The 24,666-nt window shown below is 48.4% G+C and overlaps 1 protein-coding gene across 2 annotated transcripts; it reads right to left on the bottom strand.

Annotated features, from left to right (window-relative positions):
* Window positions 1-2,138: 2,138 nt before the first annotated feature.
* Window positions 2,139-24,347, bottom strand: AADAC (arylacetamide deacetylase). Of its 2 annotated transcripts, none has more exons than XM_085068855.1 (5): window positions 24,169-24,347; window positions 5,818-6,040; window positions 5,536-5,605; window positions 5,053-5,224; window positions 2,139-3,922 (listed from the first exon to the last, which is right to left on the bottom strand). In XM_085068855.1, the coding sequence occupies exons 1-5, from the start codon at window positions 24,181-24,183 to the stop codon at window positions 3,314-3,316; spliced, it is 1,089 nt and encodes a 362-aa protein (XP_084924981.1). In that variant the 5' UTR covers window positions 24,184-24,347; the 3' UTR covers window positions 2,139-3,313. The 2 variants fall into 2 exon arrangements, with proteins under 2 accessions (XP_084924981.1, XP_084924979.1); XM_085068853.1 differs by lacking the exon at window positions 24,169-24,347 and adding an exon at window positions 9,126-9,361.
* Window positions 24,348-24,666: the final 319 nt, after the last annotated feature.

The raw sequence follows: 24,666 nt of genomic DNA, 5'->3' as shown, positions 1-24,666 counted from the left end.
TAAGCAAGTTGTAAGCCAATGGCTGGTTGATCACTTTAAGGTAAGCAGGTAAAGCAGTTAAAAGCCCCCTCAGAAATGGGGTAGAGGAGCAGCAGAGGCTGCCCAGCGCTGTGCCCTTACCATGCCCAGGCTGGTGGTGTCTCCCTGCTGGCACTCCAAGGTCCTGGCAGAGCTCTGGGCTCCCAGGCACAGCCCGTGTCGCTGTCACGCTGTGTTTGCACAGCACTCAATCATTAATGAGGCAAGGCGAAGGCGGATCTGTGTGACTGAGCTGCCGAGGTGCAACAACACTTCCCCTTCACAGGAACCCATTGGGAAACCAGGCTGGCTGGCTGGATGGAGGGAGAGAGCAGCCACTGCTCCCAGCCATGCCCTCGGAGAGCTGGGGGCTGCAGGAGGGCAGAGCTGCTGGGAAGGAGAGCACTTAGTTTTCATACAGTAATGCATCACCACTCCAAAGCTTGCTGCTTTATTCAGCGTTGCTATATAAATTATTGGCAAAGATAAAAAGATAATTCTGCCAAAGCAGAATGACCAAACCCCACAGCAACTTATTCCAGCCTCCTCTGCCATGGGTAGGGACACCTTCCACTCGACCACACTGCTTCAAGTGCCATTGAACCTGGCCTTGGACATCCTCAGGTATGGGGCAGCCACAGCTTCTCTACCCTTTCCCCCCACTGCCCCTTTATTGGGATGTACTTCACTGTTACCAAATATTAACCTTATTAATAGATATAAAAAGCTATTGCAGCCTTTCTCTGTGGACAAGGCCAATAAATCAGCTCATATTTAGGCATTAGAGAAGCTGATTTAAAATTTCCCCTATGGCTAATAACCAACACTGGCTTCTCATTTACCAGCTTTTAAATATCTTGTTCATTCAGGCAACTGCTATTGCACTGAAGGATAAAACAGGGCTCAACAAATGGAGCATTTCTTCCTTCCTGCTGCAGTAACTCCTTGGAAAACTGGTGAGGGAGCAATAAATGCTCCTTAATGCCATTTCAGAAGGTTTAGATTGGTCACTGCTTTACAGCTCTGTGACTATTGCATCAGTTGATTGTGTTTCTAAGCAGTTTTCTCCCCCTTAGTTATTTTGAGGCTCTCCCAGTCACACAGGCTGGCATCTGTAATCCCATGGCCTTCCAGCAGCCCTACCCACAAGAAACACCCAAGCTGGGGGTCTCATTCACAGGCTCTGTGGCTGCTGAAGGAGCATTTGGTGCCTGGCACTCCATCCTGCTGCCATGGGCTATGCCAGCAGCTCCTGGTGCTTCTCCTGGCTGGCAGGCTGGAGTCATGCTGGCCTCTGCTGGGGAAGTTCCAGTAGAGGAAAGAGGATATTGGTGGCAGTGTGGCCAGGGAGGGTGGCCCAGGTTTGCTCCAGGCTGGCACAGCCACCTCCAGCACCTCTGAAGGGAGGCAAAGCCAACCTAGCACAGCACTTCAACAGTGCTGCAGGGCAGGAGAACAGCCAGAGCCAGTCTGGGGCACAGCAGTTCAACCTGCTGAGGGATGACATGTGGGCATGCCCCCTCCAAATCAAACAATACAATCATCTGCTCTAAACAGTCTCTTAAGCAAGGTTTTGTCTTCCATTTACCTGGAAACATCAAGTGGGATAATTCCATTTGCATTTACAACCCAGAAATGCCCATCCCAGGGAATATTCCTGTGGACGTTACCCTAAAACTGCATAGAAAGTCACACCAAAGGTGTTAGCAAAACCCCAAAGCCCAACTTCTTCAGGAATACTAAGTCTGTTCATTAATTTCAAATGCAGGAGGAACAGAGCTGCAGTGGAGCTGCCTCTGCCAGCAGACAGGAGCCCAGGCTGGGGGTGAGCACTGGGATGTGCTGGCAGTGCTGCAGACAGAGACCTGAGGAACAAATTGCAAACCCTCTGGGAGTGAGCAGAGGTGCACAGGATGTGCATACAGAGGGTGTGCAAAGAGACACCTCTACTCGACCCCTGCTGCTTCCCTCCTGGGCAGCCCCAGCACCACCTCTGTCCACATCAACAGCGACAGCAGAAGGGAAACCTGGGGCTGTCTGCAGCAGACACCCTTTGGCTTCAGCATTCCTGCTGCTGCTTCCTGAAGAGTGGCACGCTTGAGTGACAAAACACATTGCACTGGAATCAAAGACAAGTTTAATATTTATATTCAGCCTAATAAAGATGAAAAACACAGCAATCATCCCAATACACATTCCATCTGAACAGGGTGCACACACTCAGGAAAAATAACTCAGAATGATTGAAGATTCAGTATCTTTTATGCAAAAGAAAAGCAGGATACAGGAGGTACCTACTCATGGTTTGATTTGCTTAAACCAACAGCCAACCCCTCACTGCTTCAGTTAGAAGTTTTAGGGTTTATATTTAACACACAAAACATTTACACAGAGGTTATTTGTTCCACACAGACAGCTGAACTGTGTTTCTTTTTCAAGCTTAAAAAGCTACTGAGTTAATTCTACTTTTAAGAAATCATATATAAAATCTGGTAATTTTAAAGACAATTAGAACACATAGTACATGACTTAACAGATATGTAGACCATGCAGCAGTGCTATCGTAAGGCTGGGACCTTCACAGCTTCCCTTTTCCAGTGAAAAAAAAGTTATTATTTTTTGCTAGTTCAAGGATTAAAGAAAACAAGTGGGAGTAAGACAAGTGCTTTAAAAAACAAAAACAAACAAACCCACAACAAAGGACCTCCCAAAGAAAGAAAAACACCAAAACAAACAACCAAAAAAAGCCTGAACCACTTGCACAATTTTGCAGCCATCCCACAGGGTTTCCCCTGATGCTGGGCAGGGCAGGGACAGCAGCCCAACCAGCCTGGGGTGGGCAGGCTCCTCCAGGAGCCTCCTGCAGTCAGCTCCAGGTGCTTCCATCCACCCCAGGGCTTTGCTGGCACATCCCATGGACAAAAGGGGACAGAAGAAGGCAGCCACCGAGCACATCCCGTGTGCCCACGGCAAGCAGGCCCTGCGGCACACAGCCCTGCGTGGAGATGCTGCAATAGGAAGGAATAAGCAGCAACACAGACAAAACACCAAGACCCAGAAGCTGCAGGGCCAGAAGAGGAAGGCCAGGGCAGTTCTGGCAGTCTGGGGCTTTGAGGCTCAGATGACAGCGCTGGAAGAACACTTGGGTTAGAATCAGACTGATTTCCTGCCAGAGGAGATGGGAAACGCTCCGGTCCCAACACCGCGGGCATCGCAAGGAGATGGGAATCACAGCCAAAACCCAGGCCAGCTCCCATGGCCCAGCCACACCTGGGCAAACAGCGCCATTCTCAGCTCACAGGTTCTCCTTTAGCCAGTCCAGGTAGGTGTTGAACAGGCGATGCCCCACGGCCAGCTCGAGAGGCCACAGGGTGAACATCATGGCAGCGTGGAAGGCGTCCTGGGCGTGGTGGTGTGTGACAGGGACACCCGCGGCCCTCAGCCGCCGCGCGTACATCACGCCGTCGTCGCGCAGCACGTCGTGCTCGCAGCTCAGGATGTAGGTGAGGGGCAGGCGGCGCAGCACGGCCTCGCTGGCCAGCAGAGGAGAGGCACGAGGGTCCAGGAAGCCAGGGTAGCGCCGGGCCAGCTCTGCGCCGCCAAAGGTAGCCCCGCTGTACTCGTGAGCTCTCCTCATCTCAGCGGGCAGCCAGTGGCTCCAGTTCACAAACTGGAACAAGTGTCCTGCCTCGGCAGGAACGTGCCTGCTGGAGGCCATGGCCTCCCTGAGAGCAGGGTCTGACGTGAAGTACTCGCTCCAGAACCTCACCATGAGCGACCTGGGCAGCAGCGGCTTGTCGGCATTGTCTTGGTAGGATGGCAGGTCCAGGTCCAGAGCCTGCAGGGCAGGGTACAGCAAAATCTGCGCTTTCAGCTTGGTTTGGACTTCAGAGTCCTCCAACAGCTGTGGAAAAAAACAAACCATTACAAAGACTCAGCAAAGGTGTTGATTCTCCCACACTGACAGATCATCTGAAGTAAAGAATTAAAACACACATTTTGCAACATGAGCAAAATAAGATTATCTCTAAAACCAGGATAAAGAAATCCTGAATCTAAAGGCAAGTAATTTCAAACAGTGTGCTGTAATAAAAATTCTCAAACATCAAATATGATTTGATTTTATTTCTTACATCAAAGGATAATGATTTTTGGGAAATACTTGGGATATTTTCAGGAATACATAGGATATTTTTGGGATAATGATTTTTTAGATTCTGATGCTTTCTGAAGTATTAACAGAAGCTATTTCTATAGCTACAGAAAATTTCTATTCTTGTATCGTGAAACTTGCAGGTTTCTGAGTCTTATCATTTCACACAATTTAAAGCTTGTCCACCTGTCTGGTTTTTAACCCTGAGATGTTACAACTCAAGCAACTGCAATCCTGTGCATTTTAGAGATGTAGCAAATAAAACACGATGAATTGGGCATTTCTTATGTCAGCCTTTTCTGCTCTTCACTAATAAATTTTCCAATTTCTCCCTCATCTCATGCCTTCAGCATCTGCAGCAAATTCACCACTGTTCCCAGTGAGACTCACTACAATCCAAACAATTTCTCAAGAGAGCAACAACATCACGCTGACTTTATTAAATAAAGTTGAAGGAGAAGGGCAAAAGGCACCAAACTGTACAATCAGACACCGGAACATCTAGTGAGGGGATTTTTGTTTGCTTGGATTCCCTGCTATTTACATCTTTACAAGTCAAATAGTTAAAATTCCCCTTTCAAATATCACACCTAAACCATGCTCGTGCTTAAGGTTAGTGATATAATGCCCCATTTATAGAGGGCAGAGAGCCTTTTTTAGGGCACACATGTCTGGATGGCAGCAAAGCTCCTCTGATGCCACAGAACGGCTCAGGCACAGTGGCTTTATGGTCCCTGGAGGCTGTGAGAGTCCTGCAGGCTATGTGACCTCCTGTGGGCACAGACCATGAGAGCAGCTTGTGCTGTGAGCTGAGCTTTATTTCAGTGGTCGTGAAACTACAAAAATGACGGTTTTGAGCTTGCAAGCCAGCTGTACTGTACCTGCTGTGCCACAGCCGCAGCCAGGTTGCCCCCGGCGCTGTCCCCAGCCACACAGACCCGCGCAGGGTCCACCCCGTACTGGGACAGCACCTCACTCTGCAGGAAGAACTTGGTCACTGAGTACACATCTTCAAATGGGACGGGGAAACGGTGCTCAGGGGCCAACCTGTAGCTGGAGGGGGCAGGAGAAGCGTGTTAGTACCTGCTGGTAATAAAGAGAAGGACTCATGGCATCACCCTGCTGGGGGTGTTTATTTCTGTGCCTGGAAGATGCAGTACTTTATTATCCACCCATCTTCATAAAGCCAAAATAGCCACTGACCACAATTCACCACTGCCACCCTGACAGCATCTGGTCACAGATGCTTATAAGCCAGCAGGAAAACAAGTGACCAAACACAGAGACATTGAAAAATTCGATTAATTGAAACAGTTTAATTCATTCCAAACCCCCATCCCATCTGGAAGGAGAATATCTCTTACTTGACTGACACCACGACAGCATTTAGCTCGTTGGAAATCCGTCGTAACATGTGATCATAGGATTTCATGCCTGAAATGAAACCCCAGCACGTGTGAGAATGGACACACACACAGAACTGCCTGCTCTGCTTGGCAGCAGCTTGCAGGTGACTTTCCCAAACCTCCCCTTGCTTTCAGCTGGAGACACACCAGTTCCCTGCCCCTCCCTGTGGCAGCTCCCACAAAACAAGCAGCAGGCACTGTTGGGATCTTTCCCACAGGCAGCGATGCAGCAGAGCTTACCTGCATCTCCCACGCACCACCCGCCTCCGTGGAAGTAGAGCATGGCCCTCCTGAGCCCGCCAGGTGCTCTCCTGGGCAGGTACAGGCGCACAGGGACGTTGTTGAGCTTCGTGTCTGTCACTGTGACGTTCTCATCGGATGTGGGAGGGACGAGCTCAAGGACTGTGATCAGCCTCATGCTCTCCATGTAGTGCACCAGCCCCAGCAGATCAGCCGCCTCGGACTAAACCCAAGACAAGGGAAAACTTTTAAGTGCAGCCATAGTTACCCTCAGAGTAAATTCCCATGAAGGTGTTTGATGCTCTGTACAAGCCTGTAAAGCTGCTGTAGAAGTCAGAAAAAGAGGCCAGGGCGTATCCCTGGTGGAACTTGGCAGTGAAACAGGCACTCTGTAACACTCTCGCACTGTGTCACCAACTGCCCAGCCTACAGCTGGGGCTGCTGGCTTCTACCCACACCTGGACTGGTGCTAGGTGATTACATGGGTCACCTCCACAGGCCAGTGTCCAGCTCTGTGGGACTGGAACCAGCATGTGCATGGTGCCACAGAGAGCCACCCACAGCTCCTGTGCCTGCTCTGGCACCAGCGTGGTGCAGGGACAGCACGGACATCACCCTGCAAAGAGCCACTACAGCCACCCACAGACTCTGCACTGCTGCCAGCAGCAGCACCTCGGCTGCTCCACCACCACCCCAGCAATGGGACATGGCCCACTTCCCACCCCACCCTCCTCCCTGCCTCATCACATCACATTGAAACATTTAAGTGATAAAACCAAGTTCTTTCATGTTATCTGAAGGTGAAAACTCATGAAATTCAGAGCAGGACTGAGTTTAAAAAGAAAGAAAATAGCCAAGCCTGGTGCAGAACCTGTGTGAAGTTTGGCTTCCGAGACATGCATTATTCTCCCCTGGAAGAATGTGAAACCCCCATACTGATGACCTGCTGATAGGTGTAACCTCTGGCCTTCAGACTTTGATGGTGTAAGTCATACAGACTGACCCTGCTTGTATTTTTTTCCTTCACATCGTATTTGAATCAACTGTTTAATCACCATCTACATATAACCAGGTTTTGAACAAACTGGTCTAATGAAAGGTGTCCCTGACCTTGGCAGGAGGGTGGAATGAGATGAAATTTAAGATCTTTTCCAACCAAAACCAGTCTGGAATTCCATGATATAATCTTCTTTTTCAGGAGTCAGAAGAGAAGAGCACACAGCTCAGCCCTTGCTGGCAGTCTTTGCCAGTGATTGTCATTGCATTTTTGAGTCACCTCTGAAGGCTTGGAGCAGGTGATGCCAGGAGGAGCTCTGCCAATCCCAGTGTGCTGGAATTGGGATGGAGATGAGTGGGCAGGCCCTGGCACACTGCAAAGGGAAACACAGGCCTTGCCATCCGCTCCATGAAAACAAACACACACATATACATGCCAGAAATGCAGCTTCAGCCACAACATTTATACAGTTTACATAAATATTTCTCAGCTGTTGTTTTTTCCCCCAAGGATTTACATTTTGAAAAAACAAATATATCAGTCAAAGTGAGGCCTGCTGTGACTCCACTGAGCTCATGAAAGCCCTGTGGTGGGAGGAATTCCCTGAGCCCCAGCACTGAGGATTTCCAGTGCTCTCAGAGCTGTGTTTTCCACAAGTGGACAATTCGCATTGTGGAAAACCACTGGGCTGCTGCCTGCGGTTTCCAGGCCATTATCAATGACAGGAAATGGTGCCCTCATCTGAAAATCCTCATTGTCCCAGGGTGAGATTATTGGCTGTTATGGAGTAACAGGAAAACCAGCCACTTTGGGGTTTGGGATCCCTGCACTTTGGAAAGCGTTTTCCCCAGTCACTTACTCCCCTTTCCCCAGAGGAGCACTGCAGAAGGACAAACCCTCCAAAACCAATGGAGGGAAGGGAGCCCAGCTGTGCCTGGCCAGGGGCAGCTGCAGTGCCAATACAGCTTCCAGCAGCTCAGTTTTCCAGAGGGGCAGCAGCTGGGATGAGGCACCTTGGGGGACACTGCTCAGCCCAACAGGGACACAGTCAGCTCCTGAGTGGGGCTGGAGAGGGCTCAAGTCTGGGTTTCAATGCTTCCAAGAAGCCAGGCTGAGGAGGGAGGGAACTTTGGGAGGATGTCACAGAACCTCAGCATTTTTCACTGTCTTCAGGTGTTTCAGCCCAAGGGCATGGGGCACTTCCTGAAATACTGAAGCATTTTGTGCTCCAGTGCCACAGCAAGTGGCAGCTTCATTCTTGAGGCTGTTCCCCAGCTTGGCAGCACATGGACACAGGACAGGAACACCAACAGGCAAAGGGAAACATTCCCAGCCTCCCTGCTGCAATGGCAGGGGCACGAAGGGAGGCTGTGGCTTCTCCATCCTTGGGATTATGGTTTTACAGGAGATCAGAGCACAATTACAAAATGCCTGCCCACAGTGCTGCTGTGGGGAACAGGCTGAGGCTTCCCAGGCAGCCAGGACAACAGGACACAGCTCCGTATTCCAGTGAAAACATACCATCCTCGCAGAGAGAGGACACTCCTGCTGCTGGCAGAGCCGTGCTGAGGTGACAGTGTGACCCAGCAGGCACCAGGCCTGCCTGGGCACAGAGCTCCCTGTGCCCACCCTGCCCACGGCAGGGTGTGCAGGAGGGGAAGCAGCAAGGCAGAACACCAACAATGCACATTACATTTTCATCAGCACTTTGTCATCTTCCACCACCTCAAACCCCCCAATCAAAACAAGAGAGCAGCAAAGAGTCCCTGACACATACAAAAAAAGCCCTCGTCCCCATTCTCCTGTGGTCTGGACAGCCCTGAAAAGGTCTCTCCTGCCAACAAGGGCCATCTCAACACAGATGTTGTCTTGTGTAGTTTTTAAGCTTATTCCGTGAAGCCACAAAAATCAATAGTATCTGAGAGCTGCTCTAGTCTTCCCTCCTCTGACACCCAACATGCCGGGGGAGCTGGGTTCACGGGAAACAGGGATGATTCAAGCAGCAGTGCTTCAGCTGCACAGGGCTGAAGCGAGAAAAACTTGTCTGTGCTTGTCAGTCCTCAGTCACATCCCACATCACATTCCAGTTACTCTGAACGGCCCTTTCTCAAGGCTACACGATCAAATCTTTTCTACTTTTTATCATAGTCACAGTAAGCTTGGTGCTCCATTTCAGCTACTCCTGTCCTTCACTCAGTGTAATTCTGCACTCACACAACACATGCAATGTGACACACATGTACTGTGTGTCTGTGAGCCCCAGAGGCACGAGAACCCCCCTGCCCACAGCTCTCCCCTCCCAGCAGCTCACCAGGTGCCCCACGGTCCTGAGGACAGCTGACACGAGCATCACCGTCCAGGGCTCAGCCAGCTCCTCGGGGAGAGGCGTGTAGATGTAGTAGCCGAGGAGGGCTGTGAGGAGGCAGAGGCACAGCAGCCTGGCCCCCATCTCTGCAGGCTCTGCTCTGGTGCTGCTGGAGCAGCTCTCAGCACCTCCCAACAGCCACAAGCCAGCACAGGGCAAAGTTAATCCCGTGTTTTGCTTGGGTCTTGGCCAGGAGGTGATTTCTTGTCGGATCACCGGGGGCAGAGGTTACTCCACTCTGCAGCTTCCAAAACCACGTTTCCCCAGTGCAGTGTGCAGAGCTGGAGCAGCCAGGCTGGTCCTGGATAAGCCCTGCTGCTGGCCGTGCCCTGGCACAGCACCCAGGGCACAGGGAGGAGAAATGAGGAGCAGGAAGTACCTGTGGGCTGCCCTGGGGGACACCAGATGCAGGCAGACATGTTGGGTATTCCGGAGCAATGAGCTGCCAGGAGCTAAAGCAGAGCCCAGGACACTGCAGTGCCACGGGGCAGTGGCTCAGGCAGAGCCCAGGACACTGCAGTGCCACGGGACAGTGGCTCAGGCAGAGCCCAGGACACTGCAGTGCCACGGGACAGTGGCTCAGGCAGAGCCCAGGACACTGCAGTGCCACAGGACAGTGGCTCAGGCAGAGCCCAGGACACTGCAGTGCCACAGGACAGTGGCTCAGGCAGAGCCCAGCTCGCAGGGGTGCCAGGTGGGATCAGCAGGGCAGTGGGAGCAGCAGGGATCAGCAGATCCCTACCCACTGCCAGACCTCGGGCAGTGCCCTGCCAAAGGCACATTTGCTCACACAGCACACCAACCTCTTGTGCAACAGTAGGGTTGGCAGATAAAAAATAATAATAATCTGCTATAGTCCAGGGTTTCTGGTTAATATTTGACAGTTTCAATTTAATTGCCACTGTTCTCAGGATTATGAAATTTCTATACATCTTCCAGGGGCAAACCACATCTGCACTGGGTGGACAGGTAGGAATAAATTCAAACAGCCAATAATTTCACCAAGGAAGCACTAAAAGTGCAGAGAGGCACACAAGGAGGGGTGAAGAGTATAGCTCCAGCACTAGAAACCCTGCTTTAGAGATAATTGGGGGGGCGTTACCTTTTCAGTTTAAAATTTGGGTTATTTATTTTGCTGAAGTTCTACCAACAACAAAGCAGCACAGCCTCGTGCTCTCTCAGGCTGAGCAGCCTGTGGGGCTGGAGCATCCTTTGGAGGAGCAGAGCATGAAACATCACAGGAAGCTGAAAGCTGAACCATGTGCCACCAGCCCAAACACAGATGAGGATTAGCCCTTGCTTGAATAGTTTGGAGGTGCTCAGAACTCAAAAGAAATGTCTGAAAGTTTAACTATTTTAAAAATCTGTCAGTGGTCTCTCTCCTCAGTCCTTCTGCAGCTCAACAGCCACTGAAAGCCCAGCGTTCTCCACCCTGCTCCAAGAGAACCGAGAGGACACTGCTCCAGGGCACTTCAGCTGCCCTGGAGAGCAGTGCCAGTGCTGGGCAGAGGGGTGGGTGAGCCCAGCCTGGCACAGGGAGGGTGCCCTGGCCCTGGGTCCCAGCACAGTGACACAGGAGCACACACAGGGCTGGGCACAGACCAGCCAACCCATCCCCTCTTTTGCACAGCCCAGGTCTTCTCTGGGGCTGAGAGGTAAAACACAGGTAAAGGAGGCAGATTTTGGGTGGCAGGGGGAGAGAAGGCACAGTCCAGTGATGGGGAATGTAGGACAAAGCCCTTTCCTGCCCAGTTCCTCCTCAGGAGCAGCAGCAGCTCCCAGGACAGCTCCAGCACAGGCAAACAGCACAGAGGAAGCTGAAGCCAGACGTGGAACCACCACAAAACTTGTGTTTTGTTTGGTTGCACTGAAGGAAGGTTTCCCACTCTCCTTCCATGGTGTCCAGCCAGAAGCATGGCTGAGCAGCCACAGCCTGGGCTCTGCTCTACCCCTGCCCTGAGCTCACCTTAGGCTTAGGCAGAAGCTCACCGTGCTTAACCTTCAAAGACCAAGGTCTCATCTCCTGCCAGAGCCACTCCCCTGCCCTCCCTTAACCCACAACACGGCCCCAGGGACTGGTGACAGAAGCCTCAGCAGGAGGGGACAGATGGCCTGAGCACCACTGATGCAGCCATCGTCCAGGGATGGAAGGAAAACACAAATACTCCAGGGAGTTACCACAATAGCTGCACACCAAAGCGATGGGTTTTCATCCAAACAAAGTATTTCAGGAAAGGAAGGGAGAAGCCACCGGGAGGCAGTGCAGCCCTGCAGACTGTCTGTGATCCACCCGAGGGCCCTCAAAACCCACGAGGAACAGGAGCACTCGTTCTGTCCATCCTTCCCTCCTGGTGGGGCAAGGACAGGCTGTGACTGACCCCTGGGGACTCGAGAAGGGGAAAGGTACACAGCACAGCACTGGAGCCACTGAATATTGTCCACATTTGCCTTCACTCAGTCAAGTTGCAACCTTGTAGTCAAAAGTCAAAATTACTAATTCTGCCCTTTATTGCCTCTGATGGACACTCACTGACCGGTCAGTACAGTCAGGGCAGCATGGGGTGGAAAATACCCCTTGAACCTGGGAACAGCTTTTGGGTTGATATTTAGAAACCAGTACTAGATTTCATATCACTTCACTAAGCTTCAGGTATTCTGCTTTCTTTCTCTCTTCATTATTAATATCTTTTTTCTGATGCTCATAGGACTGGGAATTGGCCTATGAACCGAAGGGATGACATTCACAAGCCATTTTGTACAAGAGAATTTGGATACTGCTTTTTCATCTGTTGTTTATTACCAAATGGCAAGTTGCATAAATGGAAACAAATGCCTTATTTGACAATACATTCATACTCTGAACTGGAAAAAGCAATTCTCTGAAACTTAAGTATGCAGAAGTTTAGCACATGCAGTGTTTCTGAACACACAACAAAGCAGCAGCCCCAGAAACACAGTGGGTTCATGGAGGCATTAAAGTATCTGATAAAACATCTTCCAACTCAGTCTAAAAAGAACATTATTATCAGGATAAGATAACAGGCTTTCAAATAAGTCTGTGTTTTGCTTTGATGCTTTCAAATTGAAATCTTGTTCTCAAACATGCAACTTGTTACTGTTTGGCAGGAAGGCAGCAATATGTTTGCTTTTCACTCCTTCTATTCCAAGTGAAGCTCAGGCTCAGAGGAGCAGAGCTGCTCCCAGATTGCACTATTGCACAAGAGCATCTCGCTCTGCACCAGCACAGCAACTGCTCTGCAGGCAGATCAGGACAGAAGCCTCCTTACTGAGACACACAGAACCACCTACACTCATTTTCTGTTCTACCTTAAAACTTGTGGTTCAAAGTAATTTAAGCAACCCAAATTTATAACAAGAATTTCATATAGCTCACACCTCCCATTGTCAGCTTCTCAATGTCCATGTAGTCCTAGTTCTCATATAGTTTCCCATTTTTACAACAATAAGCACAATTCCTGAATTCCAGAGCCAGCAGCAGCTTGCTGGAGTTAGATTTGCCATACTGGAGGAACAGAGACTGGCAGAGAAGGGATCAGAGGGACAAACAGCAGGAATCTTACACAGACTTAAAGCAGCAAATTGAAAAAGATAATTGACAAAATTGAAGCCCAAGGCAACCACTTAGGAAGGGGAATGACCACCTGAAAGACCACAAACAGGAAAGAGAGCATTTGGGAAACGTTTGCAGCAAGGGGAGGAGTTGGATTTGTTTGCTCAGACATGTCTCTGGCTCTGTGAATGCACATATGTACAAAAGCAGGAGCACATGTTGAAGGCTGAATTCTAAAATTAGTGACACTTTGGGATTGCAGAGTCACCAGGCATGCCAAGGATGAGGAACTGGAGAGACATTATCCAAACCAGAGGTCCACAGCTTCTCCAGCTGAGCTGCAATGGCATTGGGGGATTAAGCTGCTGCTAAAGCAACAGAGCTCTGAAATGGAATTGCAATAGCAAATGAGAAAAAAAAGCATGATGAAATCCAGGATTTAGTTACTTTTGCAGCTTATCTTGCCAAATGAATGCTTTGAGAAGTTTTTAAGAGTATATACAAGATTATACAGAGTTCCATCAGCTCTGGGGTGTGGAGGAACAATTCCATCCCACTGCTCCAGGGCAGCCCCGTTATCCCAGGCCATACCTGAGGTCAGAGAAGTGATTGCAGGTTTGTTCTGACAGTATAAACTACAGAGAGAGGGCAGCTCCTGACTCTCACAGATCCCAGGGGCCAGGAGGGCTGTCCAGTCTAAGAGCTCGGTCCCTGGAATGGGACTGTGTGATTGGGACTCCTCAGGGGCACAGCCTGTGATGCCAAGGCACACCAGGGGTGCTGGGAACAGCTCAGTGTTCTCCAGCCTGCTGGGAAGGCAGCCTGTGCTGACAGCTCCATGACACATTGCTCTCACTGCCCCCACTCCTTTCTCCAAAATCAGGAAAAAAGGAAAGCAAGGATGGGGATTTCCATGTGCTGGGAAGACTCTGATATTGCTGTTAAGCAGATAAATCTACCGTGAACAGGACTAGCAGAAATTAACCATTTACACTGGATCTAATATTTATTAAACCAAATATGCAGCAGTATTGGCACTTCCATTGACAAAGACATAATTACATGACTTGTGCTGAATGAGTACAGTGTCTTAGGGAAAGTGTGGGCTTTTGGGACACAATTTGCCCCTCACTCAGGTGCATTTCATGTTCCCCCCCTGTCCCCACAGGTCTCATACTCTTTCTCTCCAAAGCCATTTCTCCCAGCCCTGCAGGATCAGTGCCCCAAGCCCACCTCCCTGCAGGGCCCTGCCAAAGGCTCTCCCTTGCATAAGCAAGTCCTGCTGCACACAACAAAGTTCCAAATGCTGCCCAGACCTCATTTCCACAAAGTTTTTTCTTTCATTTTGTAAGCAGAAAATCTTGACTTTCTTAATTTGTTCCTTTTGTGAACAGGAGAGGGAAAGGAAACAACCAAGAGTAATTCTCACCAGCTGCTGGAAACACCAACACAAAAGACCCCAGGGATGTTTCTTTATGCAAGAGAAGGTTTGGCCAAAGTGCCACATATACTTGGCCTGCATATTTGTCAGAGAAAGGTTAAAGCAAGTTAAAACCATTGTGCTACCCGTTATCCAACCCCTGGAGCCATCCCTGCAGCAGTGCCAGGAGGATGGATTGAAACTCTTCCCATTCCCACTGGAAAAGGGGGGGCTCAGCCAGGGTAAGCTACACAGCTCAGATGGCCATAAATTCGTACTGATCTTTGGAAGATCTTAGCAGTCTGGAGACACACAGGCTTCTCACATCCCATTGGTGCCAACAAAAGGTCCCTTCTGTGACAGCACCCAGAAATAGCATCACCAGTACAGAGCCATGGCAGTGCTCTGAGGGATCCTGGATTGTTTCCCTGCCTGTGGGGCTGGTTTGGCAGCAGCTCTGTGCTGTGAAGCTCTAACTGCTGGCTGCTACTAACCCACAGTAAGAATTACACTCAAAAGCACCAGAACTTGGGCAGTAACCATGTGTCCAACGGGTCTCTCATGTGCAGTGCAGTCAGAGCTGGCAAACCTTCAGCTTTGATCTTGTTTCCACACAGATCATCACAGTGAAAGGTTATTTCCCAATAAATGCATTTTTAAAGGAAACCTCACACTAACGTTCTACTTTTCATTCTCTCAGCTTATAACAATATCAGTCATCCAGCTACAATCAAATAAAACTGAATACTTGAGCCCCCAATATCCTCATCTGAGGACACATTTTCTCCCCCTGCTTCTGTTTCTCACACCCATTCTCAGCCAGACCCAGACATCCTGAACCAATGTTCTCCCAGCATCCATGGCCAGGCTGGAGCTGAGAAGCACTGGAAATCTCAGGGCAATCCAGGCCACAGAGTTTTCAATAAGCTGCAATCACCACAGAACATTGGCAGCTCAAACCAAGCAGCAGGATGGGACATGCAGGGAACACAAACACACAAGGGGACACAGAATGGTGCTGAGCAGCTCCTCAGTAGAGCTGAAAGGCCATGATCACACCAGATACTACCAATGTGTTTTCTCAAAGCACCCTGCAAAGCATTTGGGATCAGAGGTCACCTCTAAATGCTCAGAGCTGAGCCAGCAGGAATCCATCCTGGAATAATCTCACCATGTAAGGTCTAAGAGTGAGGATTCAAGCCAGGACCAAGTACAGCACCTCCATCTTTCAATCCACCAAAGCTGTACAAAACTAGAAGGAAATATTGCAAAAAGTATCTGGTTGATGTTAAAATTGAAATGGTTTAAAGCCAAAGCAGAAAACCCATGACCTCAGCAGATGCACTATGAGGGGGAAAACCCCTCTGTGTAAGCAGAGTCCTGTCCATATATTCTCTCCTTACCAGGAACAGGTGAGCAACACCTCCATGTTCAGTGAAGAGTTTGTTCTTCACTCTCAACAAGTTCTTAGAACTGACATACAGGGTTTGGCCTCACAATAATCCTCAGAAGTGTTGCAATGTCAAATACTTTTAATAAGCATCAAGGACATCAATTTGCAGCAACTGATTGTTAGCATTTGTTAACTGAAGGCTCATTACAGAGACTTTTATTAAGCTTTAAAGCACCTGCAGTGCCCAGCGGGTTGCAGTGCTGCTGCAGGATCCTGCTCAGTCTCCAGCAAAAACTCAAGATTCTCAAGGCAAAGCTGCAATTTCTGAATTTCTTCTAGTCGAAGCTGAAATTTCTGCCTGACAAGAGGCTGTAGCCAGGTGAGAGTCAGCCCTTTCTCCCAGGACAAGGGGAAACAGCCTCAAGCTGTGCCAGGGAGGTTCAGCTTGGACATCAGGAAGAATTCCTTCACTGAAAGGGTTGTTAAGCATTGGCAGGGGCTGCCCAGGGAGGTGTAGAGTCTCCATCCCTGGAGGTGTCCAAGGAAAGGCTGGACATGGCACAGAGCTCTGGGCTGGGGACAAGGTGGTGTTTGGTCAAAGGTTGGGCTTTATGATCTTAGAGGTCTTTTCCAACCTCAGTGACTTTGAAGCAGCTGCAGTGGATTTGCACTACCAAGTCCCTGAGGCTCATCACTGCTGCAGCTCAGGTTCCCCCATTTCACAGAGCCAATCCCAGTGCCCCCACTGGGCGATTTGAAGTGAAAACCATCTACAATTATAACTCACTAAAATCCTTAAAACAATTTCTGTCTTTAATAATAATAGTGCAAGCTAAGCAAATAGCTCTCAAACCACTTCTCTAAATATTAAATCATCTCCAAGATTGTGTTTTGCCTGTGGGAAGGTGAAGGCAGGGATGGGAAGTGACTCATGGCTTTGCACAGTCCAAGGGACAGAGGCAAACCTGACTGCTGGTGCCAGCAGACTCCCTGGCAAATCTCACTTTGTGGCCCCATCACTTGAAAAAGCACTTTGGAAAGCACATCCCACCATTTTCTCATGTGTAAAAACACTAAAAGGCCACAGCTCCTGGAGCAGAAGTGCCTTCACCCTTAGGAAGTGCCACGGAGCTGCCAGGTTTGGCTCCAGCAGGACTGAATCTGAACATGGGGCAATTTGGAGTGACACAGATAATACACCAAATTCCAAAATAAAAGCTCCTTTGCCTGAAGTTTTGCTAGCTCTAATAAAAAACAATTTCACAAGAAAAAGGGATACTTTTAAAATAATAAAATGCATTACAGAAGATTTAGCTTCTACAAAACAGAAAAATCAACTTCAGGAAGAGGTTGACTTCAAGCCACAAAGAGGCAAATATAAAATTATCAATGTCTGTATTCGAGTGGAAACTCTGAGTTCCTGAGAAATTTCATTCCTGCTGTAATCCTGCTCCAAGCAGGAACTATCAGTGTCAACCCTGCTGTAATCCTGCCACAACCAGAAACTTTTATGTTTTTTCCATGGACTGAATTCTTTCTGGCTAGAAACAAATCCTGGCTTTAGCTCGCAGAGCCAGTTTACCCCAGTGGTGCTCACAAGGCAGTGCTGAGGCTGCAGCAGTGCCTACAGGACTCGTGGCAGCAGCCTGAGGGAGATCATGGCTCTGTTCTCCACCCACAGCAGCTCCCAGTGCCCCAGAGAGCTCCTGGCCAGGCAGGGAGAGAGGAGCCTCAGCTCCCACCTGGCTCCTGCAGGGAGGGGAAAATGGTCTCAGCTTGTTCCACAGAGCAGAGACCCAGAGATCCAGGCCCTGGGTGTGTGACCCTTCCTGAGCACCTGGGGACACTTCAGCAAGGTCAGCACTGCCCTTCGTCAGATTTTCAGAAGTCAGAAATGAGAGCTGGATCCCAGTCAGCCATCCAAGCCAAGGAAATTACTATCTCTGGGAATGAGCCCATGAGTTAGACATGTCATTCAGGCTCTCTGCCTTGTCTTGGTCTTGAAATAAAACTATTTCAAAAACTACACCAGGAAATTAATTGCAGCCTCCTAATGCCACCTACAAACAATTTAAACACAACCTGTTGCTGCGGGTGGAAAAGGCTCCTTCCTTCCACCCACTTCCACCAGCTCAAGAAGGAAAACTTCATAGGATATTCTGGGCTTCCCTCCACAGTGCAAGGAGAGGGCAGGGGGACAGGCAGAGCCCCAGGAGATCCCCATGCAAATGCACCTGATGCTCCCTGGCATTGTCACTCAGCTTGTGCCTCCTGCCCTCTCCAGTGGCAGCACTGGGTTAATAAGGGACTTCAAACACACACATGAAATCATTTACATTGGAAAAGACCCTGAAGATCATCAAGTCCCAGTGTAAAGCCAGCACTGCCAAGTCCATGCAGACACTTCCAGGTGGAGGACAATGTCAGGGAGCAGGAGAGGCTGTGTGGTGCTGCAGCAGGGAGGGCTGACAGCCCCAGATCAGCACCAGAGGGGTCTCACAATATTCTAGGTACCACTGTGACCCCTCTGGGCTGTGCTCCAGCACAGGCTGCTCTGCTGGAAGAGGCTGGCAGAGCTCCCAAGCCCAGAGGGCAGAGCTGTGCCCAGGAGCTCCCATGGTGCAGGAACACTTCAGCCAGGTTAACAGCTGGACTCCATCTCCCCAACGTGAATGATTCTGTGATTTATGGCCCTGTGCTGAATGCTGCATATGTGGCAGTGACCACAGGAACTACAGCAAAAAAACCCCAAACAAGACAACCCACAAAAACAACAACCAAGGAAACTACCGAGAGTAACAAGGAAAGCATTAGATATCCAGGAAAGTAGAGAGGAGTTAGCAGTAATGAGTAAAACTGCTCAGTGCAATGGCTTAGCAAGTGTGAAAGTATGTTATGTCCAGCATTCCTTGACTCCCTGCTGACTGCTGCTTCCATGCAGTGTATTGGTTTTAACACGAAATTGCAGCTCATAATTCTGAGGAATAGCAAAATAGCAAAGAACAGTGTGTACATCCAGGACAGAAAACCTCCACATCCCCTGTCAAGTCAGGCCAGAAAGGAAATGAAATATCAGTACTTCCCCTGCTTAAGGGATCATTAATCCCTATGACATAGGAGGTTTTGTCTCTGAGCTATTCTACCCACCATAAATTCCAGTGCCATTATGAAAACTGGTTGCCATTTCAGGCTCACCTGGGCCAGGGGGTTAAGCCCTTGTGCAGGTCTGGCCGGTGGCAGCTGTGGGGATTTGGACAAGAAACCTGCATCCTCCCAGCCAGGAGGGACCAGAGGAGCAGAACTGTGAGAGGAGGGTACAAGAGCTTTGTAAGGCTCCTCCAGCTGAGCAGAGCTGATGGCATTTGCTAGATATGCTTAGTTTCATTTATACCCTCAAATATATCCAGACACATTCAGCCTCTCAAGCCAGCAAGCGCTCACATAAACATCTGAACTGGGGAAAAAATAATGGAGTGCTGGCAGAAAGTGAGCCAAATGTGTTTGTCAGAGGCACTTAGATTTGCAAAATTCAGCCCTCTACAGCCAATTCAGTCTTTGGAAATCAGTGGGAGTTTACCCATGTCATCACTGGATCAGAATTTGGCCCCTCATCCCTGCTTACCACAGCCTAGAAATTAAATCCAGCTCATGCACAACCAAGCAGGTATTTTCTACATGTAGTCACAAGGGAAGACTTGCCAGCAGGAGCAGAGGAAGCCTTGTTAGCAAGAGGAAGCCTCTCACCTTGGTTTATACCTGAACCAATATTACCAAGGGAAAGGAAAAAGCCAACAAGAGACCATCCACAGAAGAATGCCAGGTAGAGCAGAGGCTCAGCATGAGGGAAAGTGTCAGATGTTTCCAACAGCAGAGAAAACTCAAGCTCCATATTTATACACAACTCTCCAAAGCATCTGCATTTAAAAGATCTGAGCTACGTGGCCTCTCTGCCAGATGTTTCTTACTCTTTAAATATCAGAGATGGATGGGAGGGAGCAGAGAGCACCTCGTGGGTCAGAGCAGCCCATGCAGAACCTGCCTGCCCTGGAGCCTGGCACAGGAATCCTGCAGTCTCACCCCTTTTCCATGCTCCATTCTCTTCCCCTGAGAGGCATTTTCCCACTGCTTGGAAAGCAGCACCAGAAGCCCAGTGATGCTCCTGGTAAGACACCAGTGGCATGTAGAAATATCCAACAACCTCCAGCACACACAGACACGAGAAAGCAGCTGAAGGGTTGGGCAGAAGGGACTCACAGCCACCTCAGGGCTGTTTGAATCAGCAGGATGAACCTTCCCACCAACTGGGGTGCACAGCAGCTCCCCACCTTGTCCCTGATCCCTTGCTGCTCCTGCCCTGCAACCCATGGTGCAGGAATTGCAGCTCCCAGTGGGAATCTCACAGATGATAGTTGGTGCTGCTCTGGGACTGACACAAGAGCCAAACTGCAATAAGATGTTATTTTCAGTCATACATTGTGCCATCACACAATCAGTGGCACACAGAAGCTGCCAGTTTTGCCCAATACACAAGATTTTAATCTCAGGACTGTAAAATCCTTCTGGTGAAGTCACTTTGGACCTCACATTGTCAGCAAAACCAGTACAAAACCAAAGGCTTTCTGCTAAACACACAAGAGATAAAACAAACCAGAAGCCAAGAGCATGTGAATTTACAGCTAAGTACTCCCAGACTGCGACTCTCTGGTCTTGGCTAATCTCAGTATCAGAAAATGTTTTTCCAGGAAGGACTCAGAACTGAGCTGAGTCTTTTAGAAAAGGAAAGAAGCCAAGTTGTCATTTTTCATTCTTCCCTTTCAGTGAAAAAGGAATTCTGGAAGTATTTTCAAGAAAAGGAAAGACTACTTAGTTCAAATGCTGGAAAACCAATCATTTTACCCAGATGCAGCTTTGGGTTCTTCTATCTATTGACACTGACTAAGAAACTTCCCTTCCTCAGCTGCTCTGAGGGACTCAGCCTCTGCTTGCAGGACAGAAAAGCTCAGTATTGCTTTGAGGCTGCTACAAGGATACACCACTGTGTAAGACCTGTGTGTAAGAGCAAGGCAGAGCACAGAGAAAAGAGGAGGAGTGACATGAAGCTGCTTTAGAACTACCCACTCTCTCTTTCCAGCAGGTAACCAGTGCCTGATTCTCTGCTAGGAAACAAAGCAAAAAAATGTGCATAATGTTTGCAAATTCAGATTAAAATCTTCTGTGATTAAATACAACATTTACTGCAAATAAATCCAGTGTTTAGAGTTGTTTTCCAAGTGCTTTACACATAAACAAGGCTTTATTAACATGCTGGCAGAGGTTTAAAAACTGTTTAATTGCATGAATTCCTGCTGGCTCAGGGCTGGCAGGGACAATTCAGCAGGACAAACCAGCTGGACTTCCACCCAGACCAGCTTCTGGCCACAGGGTTGAGCTCATACCTGCAGCACCAGCCCAGGTTACAGAGCCTTACAGAGTGGAGATTCCTTGGGAAATCATTTGTGCACATATATTAGACAAGTATCCTCAACCCTGAGACAGAGAAAAAAAAGGCATTTTCTCTTCATACCAAAAAATGCTGCAAAACAAGAAATTGAGGCAAAGGTTGTTGCAGAAATAAGAACAACATTGCTGGGCTTTGTGAACAGAGCTGCTGAACGTGTGGCTCAAGAACTGCTGAAAGAATTAAGGACACATTCCTTTCAGCTTGATTCAACAATTTTCTTTATGTAAAAATTGCAGCATTAAGCTGACTGTTGTGGAAAATTTACCAGCTTTTTGCAGAGACCATCTTGAAACAGAAAGCTCTCAGCCTGCATTCACAGCTTGCTGTAGATTTACTCAAGAGCAGCTTTAAAGTCTTTATTGATCTGATTATTTTCTGTTACTTGTTTCAACCGTTCAGAACCAGAGTCACTGCCATGTCCTGGCCAAAGTAAAGCCGATTTGTACATCAGTGATATATTGTACCTACAGCAGCAATGTGTTGTACCTGCAGCCCCTCCAAAATCAATGATTTTTCCTAGTGCAACAACAAAAGTCAGTCATGCTTTTGAGTTTGACCTGTATTCAATTAAAGGCTGAGTAAGACAGTCAAAATTTGAGATTCCTAATGCAGCACATTTAATTTCCGGATGCAAGCCAAGGAATAAACAGAAAAGAACATTTATTTTAGTGGCTGTCGAGTTGCTTCCAAGTGCTCTCTATTCCACATCCCTCACAGGATAAATAAAACCAGATTATGCTGTGCTGAATACAAGGGATCCCAAATCCCAGAGCCTGACTCTCCAGCAGAGGATCCCTGCTTGCCCAGGTGTCCCAGGGGACCCTGCAGCACCTCCTGCCCCAGAAATGCCAGGCAGGGGCTGCAGGTGAGGAGCACAGTGCTCCCCCAGCCTGGCCCCAGATCTGTCCCAGCACGCTGCCCCTTCCCCATACTCCCCAAAAGGATGGAATTTGCATTAAGGGTTCTGCCAGCAGCAACAGGGAGACAAGAAACTGCAGTAGGATGTAGGGGAAATACATGGAAGTTCATGGTATTTTGATCTGTGCGAAAGCATCAGATTTCTTGACATTCAGCACAGCAGCTGGATATTCTATAGGAGGTTTTTGTGGAAGAAAATGGTGTTTTGGAACAGTTTGCAGCATTCATCCTTGGAGAGTTCATTACATTCGGTAATGGAAAGGACATTCGAACCAACCGACAGCTCCGACACAAACCAAGGCAGTGCAGTCTGAAACACACATTCCAAAACAAACGGAACACGAGAGCAGAGCCCCTCAGGGAACCAGGGAAGAAATGCTCTGCCCCTCACCAGCCCCTTCTCACCTTACATACACCCCTTAAAAAATCTTGTCTCTCATCCAGCACTGCTGAAGGGAGCCCAGCCTCATCCATCCAGCTCAGGGCCAGCAGGATGGGCCAGAAGGGGTGGTCAAATTATGGCATTTCCTCCCCCATTCCCTTCATCCCAACAAACACTCACCCGTGGAGCTGGTAAAGCTGACAGCCCAGGATTGGGCCAAGGCTCTGCTCCACACCTGGCTTAGAGCAATGGCAACCACCAAAAAGCATTCCCCAGGTACATAAATGTTGTTACAAATATAAGTCTGTAAACTTCTTTGGATGTATCAGATTGGTTTCCTGGAACTGGAGGGGAATTCACTTCACTGATAAAAACAAGTTTGTAGCAAGCTCTGGGCCCAAATGACCTGGATCTATGCCACTACCAATACACCCATAGCTTAAGGCTACCACACCAAGATACAGCTCAAAATGTTCTAGACATGCTTTTAGCCATGTAATAAATTCAAAATTACTCCTTTCCTTGTAATCAGGAAGTCAGGAGCACAATCCAAGGAGCACAGGGCTTTGGGCAGCACCTTTACTGGGTTTATTGGGAATGCCACAGGTGGTCATTCCAGCTCAGCAGAGGTGCTCCTGCTCATCCCCCTGATGTCACCCAGGTCACTGCTGCTCGACACGTGAGGCCTTCAAACTGTGTCACTGTGTTGCAATGAACTTCTTTTCCTGCTTCAGTAGACTTCAACCGTTTCTATCATTGCAATTATAGATGCTGAGTCACATTACTTCATGTAACAGTTCAGATACTTCTCTGCACAAGTATGAGGTTAAACACAATCTGGATGACCAGTCTGTAGGACATAGAGAGAGAAACTGCACAACATTACTCAATGCTGGAACATAATTAACCAACACAGACTTCAGAAACCTCATCTGGAGATGGTTGTGAAGTGGTATTTGGATTGGACCTTGATTTTCCCTGTGGTGATCCACTTTAAACCAGAACACAAATAAACATGTTAAATTTAATAAGTGACACCACAGCTTTAGCATGGTTTAAATGTTGAATCATCCCAGATCCACAGCTCAAAGCAGAGCAGTGCATGAGCATTTAATTTGCTGTAGGACATGCTACTACCAGAGCTTTGGAAAGCCAACAGCCACACAGCAGTGCCCTTGAACCATTAAAGAAGCCACAGGACAATATTGTTAAGACAAAAGTAGCAGAAGAGACTCTGGGAGATCATTATCCAACTATAACCTCATTGTCTCAATTAGGAGAATTACAGTTTTTTAAAGGATTTTTAATTAGATATTCTCAGCTTCTAGAAAGTGGTTGAGAATTACTCTGCTGAACATAGAAATGAAGAAAAATGAGAAAATGACAAGTTTGAACTCTCCCCTTTTTAATCCATGTCACCCTTTCACATGCCTTCTCCTCCCAAATGATTATTCACATGCTATTCTAGAGAGAAATTATTCCATCACTTAGAGTCAAAGGTTTTAAAAGGGCCCAGCAAGTGATCATCCCCTCTGCCTTCATCAGCTTATCAATAGCAGTTCTCCACAAACCCAACACTGCTTCATTTAGCACACACAGCACCACAATCCACACATTTACTGGTTGCTGGCATAGCCATAGCAGGAAAGTCTTCTAATGCAAGTTGAACTGGCACAGGAAAGCATATTTCCAATTTTATGTGACTCACCATGACAAGTTCAGCAAGTAAATTACATTTATTAGGTAAAAAACACTACCTATGTTGCCAACAAGAATATCCCAGAGTAGCATTCAGGCTTCCTTACCTGCAGAACAGACATCTTTGCTTCCTTCCTCCCCACATTTCAGCCTAGAAAACCTCTCATTTTCTGGTCTTGACCTTAAAAGACTCATATAGGAATTCCTGCATTCAGGAGGTTGCTCACACCCTGCTAGTGCTGCTCTTCAGTCACAAACCTCAAAATACAGAATAAGTTACAGCAGAGAACACTTAGCTCTACCAAGCAGCAGCTGACCTGCCTGCCTTAAATAGTGCCAGGGTTTGTGCCTCACCCTTCTGACACCTGAAAATAATGCTTAATGCAGCTCTCTGGCTGATCAGAACTGCTGACAAACTGAGGGCAGCACCAATCAGATGGGCAGGGGAAAGGCTGCAGATGATACCTGGGAGCTAAAGGATTCTGCTTTGAAATGGTTTATTTAATTGTCACTGGGAAATAAAACATAATTCAGAAGCACAGTCTCGCCTGTCACTTGGGAATAATCAGCCAAGCCTCATGTCCTCTACCCAGGGGTACCTGTTG

This window comes from Lichenostomus cassidix, chromosome 9 (assembly GCF_008360975.1).
Source record: "Lichenostomus cassidix isolate B80296 chromosome 9, HeHo_3.0, whole genome shotgun sequence".
NCBI classification, from domain to species: domain Eukaryota; kingdom Metazoa; phylum Chordata; class Aves; order Passeriformes; family Meliphagidae; genus Lichenostomus; species Lichenostomus cassidix.
Note: the sequence above shows the minus strand (reverse complement) of the source record. Positions and strands in the feature narration are given on the sequence as shown.